Source organism: Pituophis catenifer, unplaced genomic scaffold, assembly GCF_029215685.1.
Source record: "Pituophis catenifer annectens isolate HBS135680 unplaced genomic scaffold, rPitCat1.0.hap2 SCAF_1, whole genome shotgun sequence".
In the NCBI taxonomy this organism is placed as follows: Eukaryota; Metazoa; Chordata; class Lepidosauria; order Squamata; family Colubridae; genus Pituophis; species Pituophis catenifer.
Genome location: NW_027256881.1, coordinates 272,845,375 through 272,872,446, shown reverse-complemented (window position 1 = coordinate 272,872,446; position 27,072 = coordinate 272,845,375). Strand labels below are relative to the sequence as shown.

Sequence of the window (27,072 nt, the reverse complement as noted above, 5' to 3'; positions counted from 1 at the left end):
AGTAATTTGACTAGGAATAGGAACCACCTGGGCCTGATATGCGGAGGCAATACATGCTCTGATCCAACGACCAACCGTTGCAGAGGAAACCTTATTCCCTAAGGAACTTGGCAAGAAGGAGACAAACAAAGCCTCGGATTTTCTGAAAGGGGCAGTTTGTGTAATGTATATTTTTAGAGCCCTCCGCACATCTAAGGTGTGCCACCTCCCTTCCAAGCTATGGGAAGGTCTAGGACAAAAATTGGGGAGAATAATGTCCTGAGTCCTATGAAAGAGTAAATTAACTTTGGGAATAAAAGAGGGATCCAGTCTTAAGACGACAGTGTCAGGTCTGAAAATGCAGAGATCTTCTCTAACAGACAGAGCTGCCAGCTCTGAAATACAGCAAGCTGAAGTTATGGCCACTAAGAATGCTACCTTAAGGGTGAGGAAACAAAGGTGGACCGTGCGGAGGGGCTCGAAGGGAGATGCCGTCAAGGCGTCAAGGACTCTGGGTAAATCCCAAGTGGGATACCTATGAATTGAGGAAGGCCGTAAGAGCCTGACACCTCTCAGAAATTTTCTAATAATGGGATGGTGAGTGAGTGGCTGTTCAGAGGGCCTGGATAAGGCTGTAGACAGTGCCGCCACATGCCTTCTAAGGGTGCTGTGGGCCAGACCGCGGTCCAAGCCATTCTGCAGAAATTCTAGGACCTGTGGAGGGGAGGCTAAAAGAGGATTGACCTGGTGGGATCTACACCATCTTACAAAGGCTACCCAGGTGATATTGTAAAGCCTAACCGTGGACCTGCGTCTACAAGCCTGTACAGTAGGAATCACCCTATCTGAATACATGTCCCACTTTAGGAGGGCCCTTTCAAGTGCCAAGCAGTCAGTTGGAGCCACTGAGGTTCTGGATGGATCAAGACTCCCTGCCGCAGGACGATCTGGTCTGATGGAATCCTCCAATGGTGTGATATGGAGAGAGTGACCAGATCCGCAAACCACAGGCGCCGTGGCCAGTGCAGAGCTATCAGGATTATTTCCGCCCTGTCAGCAACCACCTTCCGAAGCAGAGCTTGGATCAGAGGCAGAGGTGGGAAGGCATAGTGAAGATCGGGAGGCCATGTGAGTCGGAGAACATTGATCCCTTCCGCTCCCGGAGTCGGGAACCTTGAAAAGAAGCGAGGAAGTTGAGTGTTCAGTTTCGTTGCGAAGAGGTCTATGTGCGGAAACCCGAACCTGTTGCATATCGCTTGGAAAATGTCCGGATGTAGCTGCCACTCGGCATTGTCTATCTGGGTCCTGCTGAGGAAATCTGCTTGGATGTTCTCCGTCCCTGCTATGTGATCTGCTCGGATGGAGAGGAGATGTTGTTCGGCCCACTTGCCTAGACGAACGGCTTCCTCCATGAGACGTCTCGAGCAAGTCCCCCCTTGACGATTGCCATGTGCTTTTGCAGCTATGTTGTCTGTCAGCACCAGAACATGATGGTTTTGAACAAACTGTTGAAATTGTGTGAGAGCCAGGTGGATGGCCTTCAGTTCTAGCCAATTTATGGGGTTGGTCAGGTCTGATGGAGACCAATGACCCTGAGCCACATGCGATTCTAGATGCGCTCCCCAGCCATGGAGACTGGCATCTGTCGTGAGGGTGATCCTGTTTTGGTCCATGAAAAGACATCCCTTGTCTAGAGAAGGCAATGTCCACCAGTGTAGTGATCGCCTGACTGATAGTGGGACTCTGACAGTGGCCATGGTGTTAGCTTGTCGCTTCCGTTGGAAAGGCAGTAGAAACCACTGGAAGTGTCGGGCGTGAAGGCGTGTCCAGGGGACGATCTGAATGCAGGAGATCATTTTGCCTAGAAGTTTTGACAAGGTGGCCAATGGAACAGAAGGGTTTTTGTGAATGTGAGCTATCATGTCTTTGATGTCGGCTCGACGTTCCAAGGACAGGTAGACTGCGCCTTGATGTGTATGTATAATGGCACTGAGGTGGACGAGTCTGTGGACTGGTACTAATTGGCTCTTCTTGTAGTTGACTAGGAACCTGTGTTCGTTCAAGGTTCGAATTGTGATGTTTAGATCATGTAAGGCTTGGTCGTTAGAGGGAGCTAGAATCAAAATATCATCCAGGTAAGCCTGGAGCCTTACCGGTTGTTGCCTCAGGTGAGCTGCTACTACTGCCAGTACCTTTGTGAAGACCCTCAGTGCCGACGCCAGTCCGAAGGGAAGGGCCCGGTACTGTAGATGTTTTCCTGCGTAGCTGAAGCAGAGATATTGCCGATGTTTTGGCAGTATGGGAATGTGAAGGTAGGCCTCCGTGAGATCTATGGAAACTAGAAAGTCGTTGGGACGAATCCCCTGAAGAATAGAGGTTAGTGAACACATTTTGAATCTGCGATACACTATGTAAGAATTGAGAAACTTTAAATCTAGTATTGCCCTCCACCCCCCCCCCCCGACCATTTCGGAACCACAAACAGGATAGAATAAAATCTTTGCTTCCATTCGCTTTGAGGGACCTCCTCTATGGCGTGTATATGCAGGAGATGCTGAACAGCTTGGTTCATCAGGAGGTGTCTGGACTCGCTGCTGTAAGGTGGGCATTGGATGAAACGGGTCGGAGGTGTGGAGAGAAATTCCAGGGGGAGGCCAAATGTTACTATAGATAGGACCCAGAGATCTGGGGTAGAGGCTTTCCACCTGTCTGCAAAGAGAGCCAGGCGGCCTCCAATGGGAGGATTTGGTGATGAATCACTTACGGTTGTGGGACTGGTGGTAGCCGGAGCCACGAAAAGGCTGCTTGGACTGTGTGAATTGTCTGCCCCATCCCAAAAGGACTGACGGTCCGAAGACCGGCTTGATCCCTGAGGGAAACCCTGTTGGGAGGTACTTCCATGGTAATAGGGACGAAAGGATGCCCTCCTGTAATAAGGAGAAGATCGTCTGTCAACACGCGTAGATGTTGAACGTAGAACCTTACGCTTGTCCCGTGTTTCAATAAGGAGAGGCTCAAGTGACTCACCAAATAATTTCACTGCAGAATATGGAGCTGCAGCCAAACACCATTTGGCCCGAAGATCTGCTAGCCACTGACGGAGCCAGATCATCCTGCGGGCTTATACAGTAGAGGCTAGAGCTCTAGAGGCAAATTTGACCGAATTTAGAGTGGCATCAGCTGAGAATTGAGTAGCAGCTATGATTTTATTAATATCCTGATGGAGGCGAACCTCACTAGGGGGCACTCTTGCTTGCAATTGCTGAAGCCAAAGGATGGTTGATTGGCTGAAAAAGGAGGCTGAGGCAGCCGATTAATTTGCCCATGCTGCAGCCTGGTGATTCTTTTTGCACAGGAAGTCTAATTTTTTATCCTCTGGTCGTAGACCCTTGGAAGTATCCCGTCACATATGAGGAGGGAGATGAAAGAGCTGCTACAGGGCTGTCCACTGGGGGGACTTGCAACAGTTGAGCAAATTTGGGTGCAACCGTATAATATTTCCTATCTTGGGCAAGGACAGAGGCCATGGTTGCAGGGCTAGACCATTGTTTCTTAACCACGTTTGTGAATAATTGAGGGATTGGAACAAAGAATTGTTCAGAAGTAGGTTCAGAAAAAAGTCCTTTTTCATGACCCTGGCTATCTTCTTGCATTTCCTTAATGTAATCATCATTGTCTAGAGCTGCAGTAATGCGTGCCTTATGTAACAGAGACTTAAATTTGTTTGGAGGAAATAAGCCTGTAAAGGCAGGTTGATCTTGAATTACGCCCTCATCATCTGATAAATCAGAATGGTGATCCATCTCCAATGCAAAAGATTCACTAGCCCTAGAAGCTGTAGGGGAATGAGAGCCAGTAAGGATAACTGCAGGAGAGACTCTAGCATGAGTGGAATGCTCAGAAATTATTGAGCCAGAATGATGTCTCTTATAGGCATCCGCCACTTGAGAAGCAATGGCCCGATCAATTAAGATCTTTAAGATTTCAGGCAGATTTTTAAAAGGGTCCTCTGGGGTCTGATCTTGCAAGGGCAACTCCCTTGCAGCCTGAGCTGGTGTCACATTTCTGCCAGAATCAGAAGCCGGAGAAATTATTTGACTTGCAAATGGATTTTGCAGAGTGCCCTGTTCTTCCTGTATAAGAACCCCACTCTCACCTTCTGAAGATCAAGCCTGGTGAACTTCAACAACAGGGAGGGGGGGAGCTTATGCCTCTGTTGCAAGTCTTTTTCTTCTGCTTTAGAAGAGTGCTTGCATTTGAAATCTGCTTTTTTTCCTGGAAACATGGTATTTCCCTCCCCTTGGGAAGAACGCTCTGCCATTGCAATAGTATACTCACTGCGACCAAGATGTCGACTGTAAAGAATTAGTTTCACTTTCACCACGTGGTAAGATAAACAAAAGCAAAGGTTTTTGCGTTTGCTCACTGGCTGCCAGGTAACACGTGAGCAGAATATACGTTGCTCTAGAGGTGACTGTCTAGGAGAACCTAGAAACAGCCCGTTAAACGCCTTTACAGCACAAAAATCCTAGGCTGTAATATTGCCACATGGAGAGTGTAAGGAAACCTTACAGCTCTCCTGTATAAGCTCCGTTGGTGGTATAGGAGGATTGAGGCTCAAAACGTTGAAAAAAGCCTCCTATGGACTCGTTGGTGGCAAAGCGGCAATAATATGCTCTCCGAAGTGCCGCAGCGCTTCAAAGGACCGCCCTACAGCTGATTAGCGGTTCCGGAGCTGAGGCCGGTGGCGGCGGCCGATTTTAGCGATTCTGGGGTTTTCCCCAGAAATTCGCTATAAACGTTGGTGATAAAATGGTTTAAACCCCCTGCGCTGTTGTTGGTGGCATAGAGTTAAAAAAAACCCACCAAAGGAAAACAGTTTTAAAAAGACGTGCAAAAGAGGCTTCCAAAATGGCCACCGCCTGGAGCTATTGAAAGCCTGATAGAACAGGCTGCTCCAATACAAGGTATACCGGTAGGCTACAAAAATTCAAAAAAAAAATTGAACTAGCATAGTAGACCGGTACCCTTGGGAAAAATACAAGAAAAATTTAAACAGTAAAATAAAAGAAAGAAATAAGAAATTAAAAAGTAAAAAAAACTTACAATTTAAATGCAATCGAACAGACCTGGGCTGAGAGCAGATCTGTAGGAGATGTTACTCTCAGGCCGACTGAGCCTAAACTGGACCCCAAAGGGAGCAGCAAGGGGCGTGGTCAAAAAAACCTATGGCTCAGCCAGCAACAGATCCGACTGAAGCAGCCCACATCTGGACGATGACACAACTGGATCAAGGAAATCTTTATAATACAAGAACTGTAGAAAGATATAATATACAATATAAAGATGTATGATTATTGGATCGATCTAGGATGAGGAAATGAATGATATAATATAAATTAATTTAAATTTGAAAATATTTTCTATGAAATGAGGGAAGAAATAGCCATAGTTAAATAAATGATTAATGAGGATAATAATACAAAGATATATATATGATTGATAATATGAGAAATTAGATAATCAGTAAGTTATGAATGTGGTGAAGATGCACAAAAGACTTGTAACCAACCGACACACTCTTTGTAATTATAATTGATGATGGATTTATGTTTTATGTTTTGTTTTTTTAAAAAAAAAATCCAAAAAAAAAACCACCAAGCTCTGGAGGACTGCCCAGAGCCCTCCTGAGCTCTGTTTTTGCTGGCAGAGGGTTGCAGGAGGCCATCACAGCTGAAAATGGAGCTCAGGAGCCTGTTTTCGCTGGCAGAGCGAAATGAGTGACATCGAGCTGACCATGCCCACCCTGGCCCCCTGAGGTCAAACTCAACCCTGATGCGGGCCTCAAAGAAATGACACCCCTGATATACAGTAACAGTGTTTATGGAATAAACTGTCATAATCAAGCAGGTTAAAAAAACCCTTTAATGTACCAACAACGGCAACTAATTAATCAAAAGCCTTCTCCAGATCCACCCTGATGAATGTGAGTTATTTAGTACAGGCATTCTGTACTATGTTAGTACAGAACATATGTTCTGTATCACATGTACACACATGTTCACCCATGAAACCTAAGCAATTTCATTCCTCTTCTGCAAAAATTCCTGCTTTGCTACCATCTAACAAACTTGTATTTTAAATTGCTCCAGCTCACTTACCTCCTGAATCACACAGAACGTTAGCTAAAGTAGAAAACAAAGATCCACAGCCATTCTGCAGAATCACCTAGAGAAAAGTTATTCAGAGTGTTATTATTTTCTAGAGAGACTATTCTTTCCAATAAGATTTCTAGCACCAAGGATTATCCGTTCTCTTCTTTCTCTACCATAACCCCCCTCTTATCCCAAAACTGCTTTTTCAAAAGGCAACCGGACTTCGGTTGAAGTGAAGATGTTTCACTTCTCATCCAAGAAGCTTCTTGATGTCAGAATTGAAAAAGCTTCTTGGATGAGAAGCGAAACATCTTCAAGGAAAAACAAAGTCCAGTCGCTTTTTGAAAAAAGCACCTTAGGGACAACCATGATCTGGATGACTGAAAATCTCCATAGATGCTCTTATCCTGGTTTATTTGATCTGGTTGAGGAGGAACAAATAAGGAGTGACAACTGAACTCTTCTGTGGTAGTGTTACCAGCCCTCCTAGGGTTCCCTTAACCACTGGGCAGCAGATATTCCACTGGGTGCTGAGAATTGCACAGCACCATCTTGATGTCACGTTGGTAGGTGGAGAGCAATATAAATATGTTAAATAAACAAATAAATAAACTTGAAGGATAGTCCTTCTTTCCCATAAAGTTTTCTACTACGAATTTGTGATTCACTTCAGAGTACATCCATGGATAGACAAAGGTCACTCTGTAGCACAACAAAGGAGAATAAACCCGTCAGGACAGGATTCAGCATCTGAAAGACACTCTGCATTGCACTGCAGAGCGCATATTCCTCTCATTCTAAGCTAAGTTATCAAATGAACTGATGTCCCCCAGCACGTAGGCAAGTAGCGGTCTCAAGAAAGGAAGCCACCTCCTGAGGCTCAGACTTCTGAGGCTACAGCAACTCCTCCTATTTGTGTCTCAAAGATGCTTTTCCAAAAGGCAACTGGATTTTCTTGGGGGGGGGGTTCCCCCTTGAAAACATTTCACTTCTCATCCAAAAGCTTCTTCAGTTCTAACTGAACGGTGGGGAATGTAAAGATTTATATATTTGCAGTCATCTGGTTGTTAGTATTCTGAGAGTTGGCCATTAGCTCTCTGAGAGTTGTTGAGGTCACTTGAGGGTTTATCCTCAGAGTCACCTCTGAATCAGAGTACAAATGAGTATGGAACCTTCTTGGGACTGCTGAAAGGACTCTGTTGTAAACAGGAGATAGGTGGTGTTGTATTCTTCCCTCTCTGTTGAAACAGGGCTGTTCACTTTTAAGATAGATGGCTTCTTTGACCCCTCTTTCAATCCAGTGGTTCTATCTGTCCAGAATGTGAACTCTGCTGTCTTCAAAAAAGTGACCTTTGTCTTTCAGATGCAGATGAACTGCTGAATCCTGTCCTGATGGACTTGTTTTCCTCTGTTGTGCCATGTGTTTGTGAAGTGCTTGGCTTGTTTCCCCAATTACAGATCTGCACATATCTCGCTGCATTGCACTGCATATACCACATTGCTCAGTTTGTGTCTGGCTATTTTATCTTTGGGGTGGATGAGCTTCTGCCTTAGTGTATTCTTGGGTTTAAAGTGTACACATATGTTGTGTTGGCAGCTCCTCACTCAAGAATACATTAAGCTTGTCCACCCCAAGGAAAAAAAACATTTATTTTCTTTTTGCATTGCTACAATAGATACATGTGTTGAGAAATTGGAGGGCAGGGATGAGAGATTAGAAAACCTGTGACACAAAAGTATAATTTCTGCTGTCTTTATCACTCTGCAACTTCTTTTCCCAGTACCATCCACTTGCTTTCTACACACTCCTAACATAGTTCTTGACTTATAACCATAGTTGATGCCAGAATTATGGTCAGAAATTGTGCTGGTTGTTAAGTGGGTCATCATATTACCAATCCAATTTTACGATATCTTTTTGCAGCAAATTTTATGCAAATGCAGCGACCGTAAAGTAAAGCCACGATTATTAAGCAAATACTGTGGTCGTTAAGCAACCCCATTGTTCACAATGGACATTTTTGCTGGAGACTGGAACATTGTAAATCGCAGCCATGTGATCGCAGCACACTGCAAACGGCCATAAATGCGGGCCAGCTGCCAAATGTCCAAAATGCAATACCATGACCATGGGGGTGGATGTCAAAATTCAAATCTGGTTTGTAAATACTTTTTGGTGGGTCTTTTTGAATAGTTGCTAAATGACATTCATTTATTCTTTAGTCAGAACCTTGACAGACCGGTTGTTAAGCAAGGAGTACCCTGAAGACTTTCTGACACATAATGGTAGTCACTTGCAGGGAGAAAAAAAAATCAGACAAACCCCAAAGTAGGTTGACTTACATTTTCTGCTTTGAGAGGTGCAGGGGCTTTGCTGTAATAGGTCAAAAATCGAGCCACTTCTTCTCGTACACTGAAGAAGATACAAAAGCAATTAGAGTTTTCAAAATGGTATCTTCATTCCTCTCTAGGCTGTATCATGGAAAACACAGATTCAGACTTTCTGACAAAAGAGGGTGAAGATTCATGACCAAGGCTACTTACAACATATGGCCCTTCCAATCAGGGTACTGCAGCAGGGAAGGATCTGTGAGGTTTGTGGCACTTTGGGTCAGCTATCAGCAATGAGAAGAGGACAGAATTATTACGCATATTGCCAGGAAACGGTCTGGAAATTAGCAAGTAAAAGCTATGAAGGTTGATAATTTCCTTCTTCACTTGGAAGGTATCTTGCAAATGAACCACACACAGTGAAGTTGGGTATGCACATTGTGAGTCCTTTCTTTTTGATTTAGTTGGATGAACTCAATCAAGAGTTGCTTGTCTAAGAAACTACAAGTGTACAACCCATGACTTTGAATAGTATGAAATAGGCCTATGTTTTTATTGAGTGATTTAGTTCACTATTATTTAGTAATTTTCACAACATGTGTATAAAACGCATACATATACTGTGCTTAAACTGCATTGCCATCAATTTAAAAGAAAGCAGTGGCTTTGCTTCTTATCACAACCTACCAGATTTTGGCTACTGCTCCCCTCTCCTCTTTTATGGAAATAAAAGACCTGGGATAGGGAATAAGGCAGGGGTGAAATCCAGCAAGTTCTGACAGGTTCTGGAGAACCGGTAGCAGGAATTTTGAGCAGTTCGGAGAAGCGGTAGTGGAAATTTTGAGTAGTTCAGAGAACCGGCAAATACCACCTCTGGCTGGCCCCAGAATGGGGTGCGAATGGAGATTTTGCAATATCCTTCTTCCAGGAGTGGGGAGGAAATGGAGATTTTGCAGTATCCTTCCCCTGGAGTGGGGTGGGAATGAAGATTTTGCAGTATCCTTCCCCTGTCATGCCCACCAAGCCACACCATGCCCACCAAGCCACGCCCACAGAACCGGTAGTAAAAAAATGTGGATTTCACCACTGGAATAAGGGACTAAAAGAATTTATCCATTTAACATGAAACCATTTGGCTGAGGTTCATGGATTAAAAACTAGATTGGTATTGTAATTCATGTATTAGTGACCCAACAAATCTCCCTAAACAGATTTCTCAAATGCCCACAGTCCATGATGAAGGAAGAAGCATACGGTTATTTAGGAAGAGAACAAAGTTGGTAATAAAAGAGAAAAAACAATATAAACCTTTCGTGACTCATCTGGGAAATTATTTTCTTCGTGAAATTATCATAAAATGACATCACCTGATGATCACTATTACTTAAGAATGATGGGTATTTACAATATTCTTACCTTTTTGGATATTAGATCAAAGCAGAGTTTGTTCTCGCTGACAGCCAAATTAATGATGCCCTGGGAATACAGATAAATGTTTCATTAAAAACAAGAATTATTTGCTATCCTATTAGCTACCTCAAAATTCTGTTCTATAAAACTTTAGCATTACTAGAGCCAGTAAAGATTCTGGAAAGAGGATTATGATACTTCTATCATACTATATATGAGTCAAGAGGTGTTATGTTTCATTTTGTGTGGATTTTTTGTGTGCGTGTGGAAGACTTGTAAAAATATTATATTGTTGTCATTACAGAAACTTGGTAGGATGAAACCCACAATGGAACATACAGCTAGAGGGATTTAAATTATTTATAAGAAATAGATCAAATAAAAGAGGAGGTGGAATTGCACACTATATAAGAAATTAACTACATCTCTACAGAAATAGAGCACAACAATGACAAAAATTATCTTGAATGCATTTGGGTCAATATTAAAGGGGGGAGGGGTGACATTGCCATAGGTCTATACTGTAGGCCATCCAACCAAACAAACAGAGAAAATAGATGAACTTTTTGGAAGTCAGTTAACTAAAGCATGTAGCAAACACATCACAATAGTAATGGGAGATTTTATCTACCCTGACATCAATTGAGAGACAAACTCTGCACAAAGTGGAAGATCCAGATGAGTCACAAAGGGGGGGTATGAGCCAGGCTAGGATTCGATATTGGGATAAAACTTAAATATTAGAAATCCAAATCTTTGGTCAAGGCAGAAGTGCCTCTTCCGTGCCAAGGTGCTGAATTGACAAACGGTATTTGACGTAGGTACAGCATTGTAAAAGGGCAAACTGACCCTAAACAGATACATCCTGTTGTTTACTGTTTATTACACCCCAAATGTCATGTATATCCTAGAGAAGAAAAACTGCTTCCCTTACTGTCCTCTTTACTGCTCTTAAGGCGCCTTTGAGCCCCTTATCTCCTCTTTTATTATGTCTTGAGCTCCGGAGCTGAGAACCTGAGCCTGTGGGAACCAGGCTGTTATGTCTTTCCTAGAGATAGATTAAAGGGTAACTTCTACGTGTGAAATGTTGCACTCTTCGTAATAACTTTGTCTTTATACTGTATAAATATCTGGTTGAAATCAGCCATCACTGTTCAGACTTTTCGCTGTCTTTGGACTGTTTGAACCTTGCGCAAATAAACTCTTTCCTGCACTGAAGAGCTTGTTCTAGTCCGTCATTTTTCCTGTAACAATCCAACAGGTTCCTAACAAACTTAGCAGACAACTTTGTTTCCCAAAAAGTAGAGAAGGGAACAAGGGGATCAGCCATATTGGACTTAATTCTCACTAACAGATATGAAATGATAGAAGGTATTGAAGCTACAGGAACCTGGGGGTGAGGCAATGATCATGCAATATTGGAATTCAACATTATGCAAGCACAAGCAATAGAACAAAGTCAAACTAGAGTCTTGGACTTTAAGAGAGCTAATTTCAATAAACTTAGAGAAAGCTTGGGAAGGTTCCATGGATGAGAATTCTCAAGGGGAGAACAACTCAAGAAGCTTGGGAAATTTTGAAAAGTGAGATTATAAAAGCCCAGTCTAGCACAATACCAATGAAGAAGAAAAATAACAGCTCTCAAAAGAAACCAGCATGGCTGCATAAAGAACCTTCTGACAAATTGCAAGACAAAAAGGACAAGTATAAAAAGTGGAAAGAGGGGCACAAAACTAAGGCAGAATATCAGCAAATAGCCTGAGCCTACAAAGATGAAGTGAGGAAATGAACAAAGGATTGTGATAAAAGTAAAAAATAACAAAAAAAGCTTCTTCCAACATGTTAAAAACAAGAAAAAAAAATCAAGGAAACAATTGGCTGGGAGAAAGTGGCAAGAATGTGACAAGCAACAGGGAGAAAGCAGAACTACTTAACTAGTTTTTTGCATCTGTCTTTACACGAAGGAAAAAAATAATTCAACCTATCAAAAACAGCACCACAAAAAACAGATTAGGAACACAAGTTAAAATAGGGAAGAAAATGGTAAGTGAGCACCTGTCTACACTAGACAAGTTCAAATCACCAGGACCAGATGGATTATACCCCAAGGTTCTGAAGAAACTGGCAGACGAGTTCTCAGAACCACTGAACTATATCTTTCAAAAAACCTGGGGCACCAGGGAACTGCCAGAGGACTGGAAAAGAGCTGATGTAGTTCTCATCTTCAAAAAAGGAAAAAAAATAGATCCAGGAAACTACAGACCTATCAGCCTGACCTCAATACCAGGGAAGATTCTGGAAAAGATAATCAAGCAACGAATCAGCAAACACCTAGAAACAAAGTAATAACCAAAAGCCAACATGGGTTTGTCAAAAACAGATCATGCCAGACTAATCTTATTGTATTCTTTGACAAAGTGACAAAATTAGCGGACCAGAGGAATGCTGTCAATATAATTTACTTGGACTTCAGTAAGGCATTTGATAAAGTAGACCATAACCTACTACTTGATAAAATAGAAAAATGTGGATTAGACAGCATCACCACCAGATGGATTCATAACTGGCTGACCAACCACACTCAATGTGTACTCCTCAATGGAACTGCATCTACATGGAGGGAAGTATGCAGTGACATACCCCAAAGCTCTGTTTTAGGCCCAGTACTCTTCAAAATCTTCATCAATGATTTGGACGATGGGGAACTCATCAAATTTGCAGACAACACCAAGATAGCAGGAATAGCCAACACTCCACAAGATAGGCTTAAGATACAGAAGGATCTTGACAGATTTGAACATTGGGCGCTATCTAACAAAATGAAATTCAATGGTGAACAAGATAAAGTTCTACATTTAGGCAAGAAAAAACCAAATGCACAGGTACAGTATATATTGTACATTGCTCAATAGTAGTTTTTGTGAGAAGGATCTTGGAGTCCTAGTGGAGAATCATTTAAATGTTGGTTATAATTTTAAATCGTTTTTAATTGGGTTACTGATTTTAATTTGGTATTGTATTGTGATTTGTATTGAAGTTGTCATTTTGTAAGCCGCCTTGAGTCCCTAGGGAGAAAGGCGGCATATAAATCGCAATAAATAAATAAATAAATAAATAAATAAATAAATATGAACCAGCAGTGTGCTGCAGTTGCCAAAAAAACCCAACATAGTTCTAGGCTGCATAAACAGAGGGATAGAATTAAGATCACGTGAAGTATTAATACCACTTTATAATGCCTTGGTAAGGCTACACATGGATTACTGCATCCAGTTTTGGTTGCCACGATGTAGAAAAGACGTTGAGACTCTAGAAAGACTGCAGAGAAGAGCAACAAAGATGATTAGGGGACTGGAGGCTAAAACATATAAAGAATGGTTGCTGGAACTGGATATGTCTAGTTTGATGAAAAGAAGGACTAGGGGTAACATGATAGCAGTGCTCCAATATCTCAGGGGTTGCCACAAAGAAGAGGGTGTCAAACTATTCTCCAAAGCAACTCAGGGTAGGACAAGAAGCAATGGGTGGAAAATAATCAAGGAGAGAAGCAACTTAGAACTAAGGAGAAATTTCCTGACAGTTAGAACAATTAATCAGTGGAACAATTTGCCTCCAGAAGTTGTAATTGCTCCAACACTGGAAGTTTTTAAGAAGAGATTGGATAACCTTTTGTCTGAAGTGGTGTACGGTTTCCTGCCTAAGCAGGGGGTTGGACTAGAAGACCTCCAAGGTCCCTTCCAACTCTGTTATTCTATTCTATTCTGTTCTGTTCTATTTCATTTGAAATTTGCCTATATTTATATTGTTCATTGTTTATTCCATACCATTGTTTATGTTTGGGAGCTTAATTTTTCATACAAGACTCAAAGAAACTGCAGCATTCTACACAAACACAGAGAGATACATACCAATTCCTTCATTCATTACTCATGGGAGGGGGAGCTTAGCTGTGCCTATTTTACAGGTAACTTTTATATGAATAAAATGTACTTTATATATTTAATTGCTACTATTTGCTAAGGAAAGATATATTGGTTTATGCCAATTTTTTTGCACAGAAGTCCAGTAAGCTAACTTAAATGAGCAACAGTATTTTTAAAAAACCCTAAAATTAATGGCTAAGAGAGGGTTTGAATCCAAACCAAATCAGTTCAACAGTTCAGCTATATTACACAGTCTATACTGATTGCTATGGGAGAATGAACTAAAAGATTAGCATTCTTGTAATGGGCTTCTTAGCTAAAAAAAATGTAATTAGGTTGGTTTTTTTTAAAAAAACTCACATTTTGAATGAAGTTTGAAATGAAGATAACTATTTGAGGTTTATATAATATAAAAACATCATGCTGATTAGAGCTAGCATAGCTGGTTTTATTGATGGATAGTAGTATTAATGCTGCTTCCATTTGGATGCCCTGCTGTTTTAATGTTTATCATCGGAGCAAAGCGTGTTTGTTTTTACAGTAAGCAGCTCTGAAAGTTCTTTAGGATGGAAGAGTCACGTATTAAGCATGTAAAATAAAAGTTAATCTGCAGAAAACTCTACTAATGTTGCTTTGGAGAAAAAGCTAAGAACTACTGTGAAAATCACTATAGAATCTACACTGACCCTAGTTTTTAAATTTGGCAGCAGGATAAAACTCACTATAATCAGTGTTAAGAACGTAATGCCAGCAATGAAGGGTGAAATGGAACAAAAAATTCTAAACCATCATAAAAATAGGTATTTCTGGCAAATTATTTTGTTTACAGACAGGGAATGTATGGTCCTGCAAATGCTACTATACTAAAATTCTCAACATCTCAGAAAGCATGCCCATATTAACAGATACTGGGAGCTATAATTGAGAAATCTCTGGTGTCCCAACTTTCAACTAACTTAAGCTAACAGGTCATAGTCTAGCTTGGGTCTGGATGGGAAACTACCTGAAAATCTACCTTGAATCCATTGATGAAAATGAAATAGAACATAACCGCTCTTCTTTGATTTAAAATATTTAGCCATCTATGTAAATCATCTGCACTACAAATTTAGAAGCACATGCCAAGTAAAGTACTGTATTTTTCAGAGTATAAGACGTACCTTTCCCCCCCCCAAAAAGAGGGTGAAAATCTGGGTGCGTCTTATACTCCAAATGTAGCCCCGCCCAGCTTCTCAAATGGAGGCTGAAAAAAGCATCAGAAAAGAAGCTTCAGAAAAGAAGCCCCCAAACAGAGCTTCAGAGGCTTTTTTTCTGAAGCTCAGTTTTGGAGGCAGGATTTTTTTTTCTGAAACAGTTTCAGAAGTTTCAGAGGCAGAAAAAAAGGCAAAAAAAAAGGCACAGAGCTCACAACCAAGGAACCTGTTGCTAAAATTCACCTCTGGGAATAGCTGATTGGGGGTATTCCTGGAGGCCAATCCACCTGCCAATCAGTTTTTTTCTTATTTTCCTCCCCAAAAACTAAGGTGTGTCTTATACTCTGAAAAATATGGTACTCAGGGTCACTCTCTCTTAAAAATAGGACCCAATCACAATGACTTTGTGTGGTTGGCATTCTTTCTTGGCATTAAAAAATAGCATTAGTCTTTATGGTTTAAAATGTTCTTATTTGCCATATTTAGGAGAATTAACTCTAAAATCAAGCCATTTTAAAATAAATAATGCAAGATCTTTTCATCTAACATTCATTTCTGCCTGATGAGGCAAGGAAATTTACATGGAAGTTATAGAGAAAATTATTAAACCACTTCACCCCTAGTGTGGCTACTGCCTAAAGTTCATCTTTTTGTTAAGTTTTTTTTTAAAAAAAAGTTTAGTCCAAGATAGTTGTTAACTCAATAAATAAATGTCTTGGTAGGTTTAGAGAATAGCAATTATCTTCCTTTCTGTCCTATATAATATACCAAGATAGTTCATAAATGAACAAATTTCCTTCCTTATTTCCTTCTGCATTGGACATATATTCTATAAAATGCTCTCAACATCTCAAATAAGCCTAATTCAGTCATTTAAATTCCCCACTGAAGAACTAAGACATAACATCTTTGTTAAAGCTTTTCTTTCTTGAAGAAAGAATAAATAATAGTCACTGAAAATCAGGATAAAGAATAACAGAATAACAGTTTGAACACAGTCTTCTAGTCCACCCCTCTGTTCAAGCATGCCATTCCATGCCATGCCGTCTATGCCATTCCAGTTAAATGGTTGTCCAATCTCTTCTTAAAAACCTCCAGTGATGGAGCTTATTTAGAGACAAGTAACGACAAGACTTTTTACTCACACTGGGGTTTTTGTCCTCATCATACTTGTCATCATGGTAGAGCTGGTACACCTCCTCTGAGAACATCGAAGCAACAGCCATATTACCTCGGACAGAGAGGTAAGAGCTGTTTTGAAAATCAGCATGGTGGCAGGAATGCAACCCCTTAGTTGCACTATCCCATCTGGTTTGCCCTAACTGGAGGGCCTTGGCTTCTTCTGACAGCCGTTCTCCTATTTCTGTGGAATTGGAGAATGTTTGGTGAAGGTCTACATTTGAAGCTACTCCAGTTGCACAAGAGCCCTGATTGCCCTGCTTTAAGACATTCAGCATTTGGGCAAAGACATTGAACATACGGAAGTCATGATCCCGTTCCAATTCAAAGCGTCGCTGCTCCAGTTGGATTCGGCGCTCCTCCACTTCCACATCTCGCTGGAGGCGGCGTTCCTCCATCTGCAGAAAGCGCTCCTCCATTTCCCGCTGGGCGGTTAAAGTTTTCAACAGCAGGGCATCCATAGGATCTTTTAACCGCTGGCCTTTCCTTTTCTTCCTCAAGCGGTGCAAAGTAGAAAAACCAGGCCATGCCCCTAGACTTTGGATCCGGGATGAAGAAACTGCATTAGGTTCCCTGAAACCTAAGAGTAAGCAGATTAAGGATAAATAACCCTAACAATTCTTTTTTTGTGCAAAGGTCAAAGTTGCTTAAATGATTATCTGCTATCATCTTTTAATCTGACTCCTGACAAACTGAGTAAATGAGTTACATTTCAGTTTACATGAGTTGCATACAACAAAGAATATTGAGCAATGCACATTTTTCTTTATATAATAGATAATGTATGTTACACAGACACAAGAATGCAGCTGAATCTCCAGTTTACTATATTATAAAGTATATAATATTTTATAGTAGCTAGCTTTGCTGAAAACACTAAACAATAAATGAGAAAAAAAATCCCATTTTGGTTTAGGGTATAATGCAAATCTAGCCATCATCCCATCCAGCATTTCTCCTTAGACCAAGGCTATTGTACAGTTCCACATTAATTCAATAGGCAAAATGGCTACATGCAAAAGTTGAGAGATATCCTAGTCTTACCAAACCTCCAGTCATAATTATGAGTGGTTCCAAGTAAAGGATTATGGTCTGAGTTTATTCATAAGGGTTTATTAAAAATAAATCTAAGTTAATTCATCTGCTTCAGCTAAATAACTTCCATCACCACATGGGAGTTCATCTATAGATTACTTCATTAAAGTTTTTCTTCCAGCTTCATTTACATTTTCTGCTGAAATGGGGGGTAGAGCCCAATGTATAGTTATGTCTGAATGTGTTACTCTGGATATACTGCACAGAAGCACACTGCCCATCATTCCCTCTATACATCTGACTGAATATAAAAAAATAGCATATTGTATGAGGAAGGGGGGGGGTTTCTAGCTCCTGTGAACATTTTATAGTATACAGTCCAGTTTGTGACGTCTCAGTGACAGCACTGTTTTTATTTTTGATGTCTTATGTTATATCTATCTATATCTATCTATATCTGTATCTGTATCTGTATTTATCTATCTATCATCTATCTATCTATCTATCTATCTATCACTATATATATATTGATACAGTTCAGGTTATAAACATTTTAATAATGTTAATCAATTAAAAAGTTTGTTTACTGCTAAACAAGTATGCTAATATGATCAGCTGAATCTGTATTGCCACATATATTTCTACAGAATATAAGTCCCAGTAACAAAACAAAACAAAAAACTTAAAGAAGCACTGAGATTTGTTTGCTTTCTCCATTAAAATCTCTGCTATCATAAGCTATTATATAGAAACACAGAGAGAATCCTAGATTATACCCTGGTTAAAGTATTTTGAGACCTCAGAAAGATAAAGGTGATTTCCTAAGACACTGTCAAATGGACAGTTCTATTTGAAATATCTGTCATCTCTACAAGATTCTAAGACCCAATGATTTCTGAGAGACCAAAACTGATGAAAAAGACAATATTTGCCAAGTAATCATCTTCTTTTATGAATTCCAGTGTTTTGCTCCCAACCAAAAATAGTCCATTTCCTAAATTATTCCGTCACCAATCAATCATACGCTGAGATTGCTAAAAGAAAGTTTCCAAGAATGCTGTTTCCTCTTGGCCTAAAAATAATAACAGAACTTCACCAATCCATAGTCAAAGGTATTACTACAAGTTTCTTCTGCTTTAACAAACCTGTTCAGGTGATCTTGTGGTCCTGGAAAAAATGAATGGAGAGAACAATAGCAGAAACTCACTTTGTGACTGCTTATGAAGACTTGAAGGTGTTTAAGTAACTAAGTAGTGTATATTTGCTTGGTGGAGTTTAAACCTTCAGGGTACTTTTGACTTGTAATCAGAACTAATTGGTCTTTATGAGATCCAAAGCCATTTACTTCTGTCCTGAATTCATTTAAACCTATTGTCTGTCATGGGTTAAAGCTACTGTTTGCACATCAAACACTACAAAGATCAGTTTCCAAGCATGCTTCAGTTATGTTGATTTAAAATATTTGGATAGACTTAAAAATATAAAAAAGTTCAGGGATATTCCTTTATCCCATTGTTTTGGTAGGCAGATATTTTTCTCCTATTTTCCGCCCCAACAGTGGGTCAGAGGAGGAGCTGCTGCGGGACAGAGATGACAGTTGCACTTTAAAAATTATGATTTAAATCGAGTTTATTTAAATCAAGCCTTTTTATTAGTGATTTAAATTGTGATTTAAATCGACTTGATTTAAATCAAATCCACCCTGCTGCATGGCATTGCTCAGTTAGCAGACCAACTTCACTTCTTGCACTGCGATCCAGTGGTAGGTTGCTACTAGTTCAGGCAAACCAGTAGCGGCGGGGCCGGGAGGCTCCGCCCACCTGCTTCTGCGCATGTGCGCACACGAGCAAACCGGTAGCAAACTAAATTGAAACCCACTACTGCTGTGATCCCATTTCTCTTTTCCCCAGCATTCAATTGAAGGAGAGAAAGGAAGTGAGAAACGTTCCCTAAAAATGACAGAACTTTAAGGACGAAGTATTGGGGAGGGAAGAAAGATTAGTGGCGGGGGCAATACTGTTCCTCTCTTGGGTTTTTTGTTTTGTTTTGTTTTAGTCTTTATTGCAGGATTCTGGAAGAGAGGATTACAATTTACTGTGTGCTGTTTAACTACTTCCCAACACCCATACTGTTTTGGCAGATGCCCATTTAACAGGATGTCCAGTTAGGTCCTGCAAAAAGATCCAGCTATTCTCCTCAGGGCAAAAGCAATTCAGGTTGCAAGAAGATAGGAAACCTGGAGAAACCTTTCATAATGACAAGCATCTCTGAGGGGAAACCCATCCAGGAGCTGTAGGGTTCCCAGCCACCCAGCGAGCTTCAAAAGAACCAGGGATTGTGGCCGCTGCTCAGCCTTTTTTCAGCAGCAGGATAAGAGGCTCTGCAGGATGGCCTGAATCGATGTGGCATTCCTACCTGAGAGGGAGACAGTGGTCTCAATGGGGATCTCCACCCTGGAGATGGGTGAGTCAGGCTGGGACCTCTCCAGGAAGGCCCTGTCTATCTCCTGCTCCTCAGCAGAGCCCCCAGGCTGGTAAGTAGTGAGAGAAGGCAGAGGCTCAGGCATCAAGCACTGGTCCTCTGAATCCACCTCCTCGCATTTGATCTCCATCTGCTCGGGGGGCTGAGAGGGTGGGAAGGTCAGCCCCGAAGAAGGGCCCAAGTGGGGATGGTAGCTCTCCACCACCCCACCCGGGAGCCCTTGCTGCGTCAACACGTAGCTGCCGTTGCCGTTGCCGGTGGCGCTGTAGACGAGCGGAGGACGGCTGGCCAGGACGCGGTCCATCACCTCGTAGAACTTCCACGTCCTGCCCCCGCGCGGAGCCTTGTTGTTGTCCTTGATGCGACGGTACTCGAGCTTCATTTTCTTGATCTTCTCCCGGCACTGATCGCCGGTGCGGTGGATGCCCTTCTCGCGCAGCACTTCGGCGATCCGGTTGAAGACGTGCTGGTTCCGCAGGCAGCTCTCCAGCTCCGCCTGCACGGACTCGTCAGCCCACAGTTGCAGAAGCTCCACTACCTCGGGATCCGACCAGTTAGTGCCCCGCTCGTACTTCTTGCCTCGAAAATCCATGCTTTTCCCGGCTTCCGATCTCCCCGCCGCGCCCACCTCCCGGTTAAGGATCAAAACTCAAAAGGCGCACGAGCGGAGGCACGAAAAGCCATGAAGCGGCTATTGCTTGAGCCTGGCAAGGAAGCCTTCCCGGGACTGGAACGGGCTTGGCTCGGTTCAATTGATTGGTCCTGGGAAACCTAAGGCTTCCGTTTATTGGGAAAGGGAAAGGATGAGAAAGATGGCCTTTTTTTTTTTCCCCTATCCCTTTTTGCAGCTCTAGAAGCCGCAGAACGGATCGGATAAGTTGGCACGGCTCGGCACGGATTCCAGCTTTTTTTTTTTTTTTTTTTTTTTAACAAAGCGAGATCCCGGGTAAAGCAAGCTGGGGGCGCAAGTACGCATGTTCACATCCGGTGTGATGGCACATGCGTGCTTCCTTTATTCCGGGATAACTTTGGTCCGTGTCAATCACACGATCCGCAACCCGGCCGGGCTGGGCTAAACGAGGCAGAAGCTCAAGAATGCATTGGGGCGGGGCCTGTGGAGGCCACGCCTCCGCGGGCCACCCCTTTTAAATAGCTGGAGCCAGAGGCGAGAGAACGATTTCCGCGTAAGTAGAGCGCGGGGGACGATCCGAGGGTCCGTTGTTAACTAGCTGCAATACGTTGAACGCAGTGGTTTAAGTCTCTGAAAGTGTAGTACAATTGCTAAAGAGGTGATATTGTTCTTTTTTTTTTTCTTCTTAGAGCGACTGAACACTTTTTTTTTGGGGGGGGGGGAAAGCTCCCTTGTAGTCTTCAGGAGCTTAAAGAAAACAAGAAGATTGTATAGATGCAGTCACTGGGTGTCCAGCTCCACTTAAGGCTGTGTTTACTTTAACCTGTCCTGGCAGTGATTTAAGCAGAATATAAAGACACTGAGTGCATTATTTGGTTATCCATCGTTTAATGAATTAACCAAAACTGGTTGAGTTTGCAATAACTTGCAAAAAACGTAAACCAAGATTTGCAAACCCAGCGGTTGGTTTGATATAACATGCTAAGACATACACACAAGTAAGCCAAGTTGTGCTTAAGGCTTTATGTGAATTTGGGATTTGCATGTTACACCATACTATGGATTATGTGGTTGGGATTAGTGTAATGTGTGATCCCTGCAGTCAATCAGAAAATATGTAAATCAAGCAGCATGGCATTTAGCACTGTGCCTGAGATTAGCCAATTGTGGCTTATTCAATAAACCATAATTTAAAATTTGTGGCTTAGTTATGTGTGAATCAGTTTTTAAAAAAATGGCTCAGGCTGATTCATGCATCATGCTAACTATGGTTTGTTTATGGCTAAACCACAATTGGCTAAATTTGCTTGGCAAATACAGAATTAAAGTATTCCTGAATAGCTTCTCCAAAGAAGCTGGCTCCAAAGAAAACAGTTTTTTTCTATGGGAATACAGCTGTTTTTCAGCTACTCTATCCCACACACAGTCACATATGTACTTTAACATATTAGCAGTTCTGGTCCTTACACTGTAAATACTTTTCTACTTCTATTAGCTTGCATGGGAGACAATGCCCCTTTGCCAACTCTGATTTTTTAAAAAGGAAATTAACTGAGGGCATGGAGTTTCATGTTTTAAACTTACACATATTGTAGAATAGAATAGAATTAGAATAGAAATAGAATAGAATAGTTTATTGTCACTTTGAATGTACACTAATTGGCATACATTAAAGTGAAATTTCATTGCATGCAGTTCTCAAAGCATAACATGAATACAGAAAGAAAACAGAGCATTGTAGAGTTATTCATATATATATATATTATATTTAAAACCAAACCAACTTGATTTATGGATTAGTGTATTATGTGAACCAAGTCAAGGGTGTTATCAACAAAACCTCAGTTGTATTCTAGTTAATAGAAATGGGTGCTTCCAAAGGACACTTGGGAAATTTCCTAATCGTTGAATAGGCAGTTCTACCAAGGATCTATCTGCCATTTGAAATAGGGAGGTCGCAACAAGATTGCCCCTGAACAGCCTCTTGTTCTTCGCTGATCCCAGGGAGCTCCTTAATTTATAGAAGTCTTCCAGGAGATGAAGCAATGGAAAGTAGATTTGGGGTGGAGGGAAACAAAGGGTAAATCTGGATCTGGATAAGGGGAGCACACAACTCCTTGTCCTCTTAGAGTTCTCAGCAACATTCGATTACTCCAATTATAGCATCCTATGGCTGTGGGGTCACAATGTTTCACTGGTTTTTGCTCTTTCCTGAGGCGTTGGGACAGTGTTGGAATCCAAATTTTTTTACTACCCATTCTGTGGGCATGGTGTGGCTTGGTGGGCGTGATAGGGGAAGGATACTGCAAAATCTCCATTCCCACCCCATTCCTGGGGGAAGGATATTGCAAAATCTCCATTCCTTCCCCACTCTGGGGCGAGCCAGAGGTGGCATTTGCTGGTTCTCCAAACTACTCAAAATTTCCACTACTGGTTCTCCAGAACCTGTCAGAACCTGCTGGATTTCACCCCTGGGTTGGGAACAATCAGTAGCAGGAAGAACAAGAGGTTAGCCATTGAGGTTCTCATTTGTGGGATCCCAAAGGATTTGATGCTCTCACCTCTCCTGTTTAATACCTATATGAAGCTGCTGGAAAAGATCATCTGTTGGTTAGATTCAGGGCTGATGCTTAAAATGCAGGTGGAGGCTCTGGATAGGTGGCTTTTCACCAGACCTTTAGCTTGCTGCGATATTCTCTTTATGGGGGTGACTATGGAGGGCACCTTGAAATCACAATTGGTCCAAAGTACAGAGATTGCATTTGGTGCAAACTCAGTTGGTAGCCTATATATTTGTCAAAGCTGCAATAATCATGTAACACCTATGTAACTTTAAGCTATATTAAAGTGCCCAGCCATGGTGGCGCAGTGGTTAGAATGTAGTACTGCAGGCTACTTCACTACTCACTCCAGGAGTTTGATCCTGACTGGCTCAAGACTGACTCAGCCTTCCAAGGTTGGTAAAATGAGGATCCAAATAGTTGGGGGCAATATGCTGACTCTGTAAACCACTTAGAGAGGGCTGTGAAGCAGTATATAAGTCTTAAGTGCTATTGCTATATTGATTATTAATAAGTTTCTGGGTGCAATTGAAAGTGATTGTCTTGACTTATTAAGCTTGGTCTTGAAATATTAATTGGACCTCCTTCTCTGTATAAAAGTGACCTGCCCAACTTTAATGTCTCCCATGCAGTGAAGGGTTGCCTCTCAAGTAATGTTTCTCTGTGGTAGACCTCATGTTGGGGAACACTTTCCCTCTCAATCTTAGATTGCAATCCTCATTTTTGGCCTTCAAGAAAAAATTAATGACAGACTTGTTCTGGAGGGCCTTTGGGGAGTAATTGGTGAATATTATACCCTGTTTCCCCTAAAATAAGACATCCCCTGATAATAAGCCCAATCGGGCTTTTGAGCGCATGCACTAAAATAAGTCCCCCTGAAAATAAGCCCTCCCTGAAAATATTTAACCACATGTGCAGCCGGTCCCTGCCATTTCCTCTGATTAGGGTTAGGGAGACAGAGCTGGAAATCAGGTAAGATTGCAAGAGGATCCCTGTCTTGCTCCATGTGCCCCAAAATAATAAGATCTCCCCGAAAATAAGGCCAACCGCTTATTTTGGGGTTCAAAAAAATATAAGACAGGGTCTTATTTTTGGGGAAACACGGTATTTACTACTTTTCTGTCATTGTACATTGTACAATTGCACTGTTTTATATAATAAACTACCTGAAATCATGTTGGTTGTATCTTATTGGATAAACACAATAAAATATAGGCAGTCCTCAAATTACAACACTTCATCTAGTGTTGTAGTTTGAAGTTACAACGGCACTGAAAAAAGTGACTTACGATCTTTTTTCATCCTTACGACCATTGCATCATCCCCATGGTCATGTGATCAAAATTCAAATGTTTGGCAACTGACTCATATTTATGACATTTGCAGTGTCCTGGGGTCATGTGGTCACCTTTTGTGACCTCCTGACAAGCAAAGCTAATGGGGAAGTCAGATTCACTTAACAGCCGTGTTACTAATTTAACATCTGCAGTTATTCACTTAACAACTGTGGCAAGAAAGGTCATAAAATTGGGCAACGTTTACTTAAGAAATATTCTGCTTAGCAACAGAAATTGTGGGCTTAATTGTGGTCATAAATTGAGGATTACCTATATGGTTTTAGCACAGTTGTGTGAACCTATTCTATATTTGCTGCTGCTGCTTTTTTTTTTTTTTTTTTTGCAATACACAGATATTTCTCAGGAAATTCTTCAGAAGAAGAAACTAAATGGTAAAATACAAATTGTAAAGTCCAAAATACTGATTTCTAGAGGAAAGGGACCAAGCAATAAAACTGTGTTTTGTCAAGCTCCTATGCCTTGACCACAATCTGGTCAGCATGTGATTAACTAGTGCAGAAAAACAGTGTGATTATTGGATCAATCTGAAATATCAAAATCATGCGTGTGTAAAGAGATTGATGGGGGAGGGGGTGAGTTCTTAATTTGTCTTTCCCTTATGCTTTAATGAAACATTTCATTTTGCATGAAAGTTTGCAAACCTCAATGAAAGAAAATAGGCAGTCAGAAAGCAGCACCAGTTGTGCAAGAATCTTGCCTGTAGATGGAACTAAAGCCTCAATTTCTAATCAGGAAAAGGCAACCACACTGACTTCTCAAGCTAAATTTAGAGGTACAATAAAGATGGGAAACTGTGCGTGACAAGTACAGTCTCCAGAGTTCCAGGATTTGGTGTTTGGTTTCCCAAAGTGGATAGGGCTTCCCCCGCCCCCATAAAAATGATGTCAGTAAAGACAACTCATTTCACAAGATGAAACCAATAAATCAAAGATTTGCAGATTAACTTGAGACGATTTGATGAGGCATATGCAAACATGATACAGATCTATGTGGGGATTTTTTGAGGGGAGGGGGCTAACCTGATGGTTAAAGTCTACAAATGTTTAAGGGTATCAGATCTGGGGAGCAAAAATCTAGATAACCACTAAATGCCAGTAAAGAGAAACTGTCCTGTCTCTTTAGTAGTTTGGTCTGCCATTTACTAATTGTCTGGAGTTTTGACACCTAGAAGACGTTGTCCAATTTATTTGGAGCAAGACTGACTTGCATTGCCTACAGCAATACATGGTGTACCCATAACATAATGATCATGCTTCCATTTCTCACTGCGTCATTTTTCCACAATTTACTTGAAGTGATGTCCACTCAACCTAGAATTGGCACAAAGCAAAGTTAGCATAATATTTGCTTGCCCCTGTGGCCAAACCCTTTCCTGCTTCCGTTGCTTCTGCTTCACTGTCAGATAGTAATGTCCAGAATTGTGAGTTTACCATCCTTTACACACATCGCAGTTGTTTTTCCTCCTTGGGCTTTGGATCATCCCTTTCACCAGCCTGTAAGGAAAATATCTGCCAATCGGAGCAGGAATGGGGAACCTACATCTTCGGGACTCTGCCAGGGGTAGACTCTGTTGGTCCTCCCACACTTATCTGAACTTCTCCCAAGTTCAAATAAGCGTAAAGGAAGACATCTGGCCAATTAACACTCCCAGGGAGGAGGAAGAGGCAGACCCTTCTCTGGTTGTGCAACTGAGCCACTGACTAATCAGCTGATGGGGGAAGATAGACATGATGAATAATTGCACCAAGGCCAACTTCAAGTAAGATTAGGGTGATCATGCTTGGTGTTGATGATAATTCCAGTGATTGTCTCACTAATGTCTTTGCAAAGATGTCTATTCTTTTACTACCATGAAACCTAAAAGCATCTGAAATAGGAATTTCCAGCAGAGAATTAAGCACAAGATAACAAAGAAAGAAGCTGTTCCTCCTTCATTGGACTTTTCTTTTTTTAATAGTAATGTTATTAAAAATTATAACTACAATGGCAAAGAATTAATACAAACTAAAGAAAAAAAAGGAAAAATAGAAGATATAGAAAAGAAAATAGAAAAATCTCGGGCATTAAAGATCAGGTGAACACATGAAGATCCAATAAAACTGATTTATTGCTACTCGTGTATATGAATATTCTCAACTAACATTAGCACCTGCTTGGAGTTAGATAAGGGTCAATAGAATTCAAGGAGAGGTTGGACTTATTTCACTTGTGGTTACATAGGGATTCCAGGCTGTCCCTCTTTTAACTCTGCCCCCAGGTTCTTCCACTCCTTCTACAAAAAGTAAGTAGAAAAGAAGTGTTTTTCTGTTTTAATTTGTCTATTTATTTATCAAATTTATTTGCCGCTCATCTCACAGTTCAGAGCAATTCTGAGCTACAGAGTCAATTAAAAGATTAATTATAATCTTTGGTTCCTTTTTGTTCCTCTAGTGTCCAACCTTCAAAGTCCCATCCTATATAATACAATGTTACCTTGGTACTCCACTGCTTGGAAACTCATCCAATTTGGTACTCAACGCATTTTGACACAAAAATTTTGTCTTAGTACTCATTTTTTGTTTGGTACTCAAAACACAAGTTAGAACTTGTCAGGGTCAACTGCCTTGTGACTCACTACACTATTCCTTATGGGAAAAACTTGTTTGGTACTCATCTTTTTCTGTACTCATCGTGCCTTCCAGAACCAATTCATGATGAATACCAAGGTACCTCTGTATTTTAATGAATTCAGAATCATATTTCATCTTAACACTTAGTCTGTTCATAACTTTCCAAAATCAAAGTTCTAATTACCCATTTGTTGTGTGTGTGTGTGTGTGTGTGTGTGTGAAGCAAT

General features: G+C 41.2%; 1 protein-coding gene across 1 annotated transcript in view; it reads right to left on the bottom strand.

Moving 5' to 3' along the window:
- Positions 1–20,631, bottom strand: part of LOC139311190 (probable inactive 1-aminocyclopropane-1-carboxylate synthase-like protein 2) — a 42,480-nt gene extending 21,849 nt beyond the window's left edge. Inside the window, exons 1-6 of the mRNA XM_070935566.1 lie at positions 19,621–20,631; positions 16,137–16,750; positions 9,882–9,941; positions 8,679–8,749; positions 8,478–8,547; positions 6,141–6,207 (exon numbers count right to left, since the gene is read on the bottom strand). Of these exons, the coding sequence (XP_070791667.1) occupies positions 6,141–6,207; positions 8,478–8,547; positions 8,679–8,749; positions 9,882–9,941; positions 16,137–16,750; positions 19,621–20,278 (1,540 nt within the window). The 5' untranslated portion in view covers positions 20,279–20,631. The remainder of the gene's footprint in view (positions 1–6,140; positions 6,208–8,477; positions 8,548–8,678; positions 8,750–9,881; positions 9,942–16,136; positions 16,751–19,620) is intronic.
- Between the last annotated feature and the right edge of the window lie 6,441 nt (positions 20,632–27,072).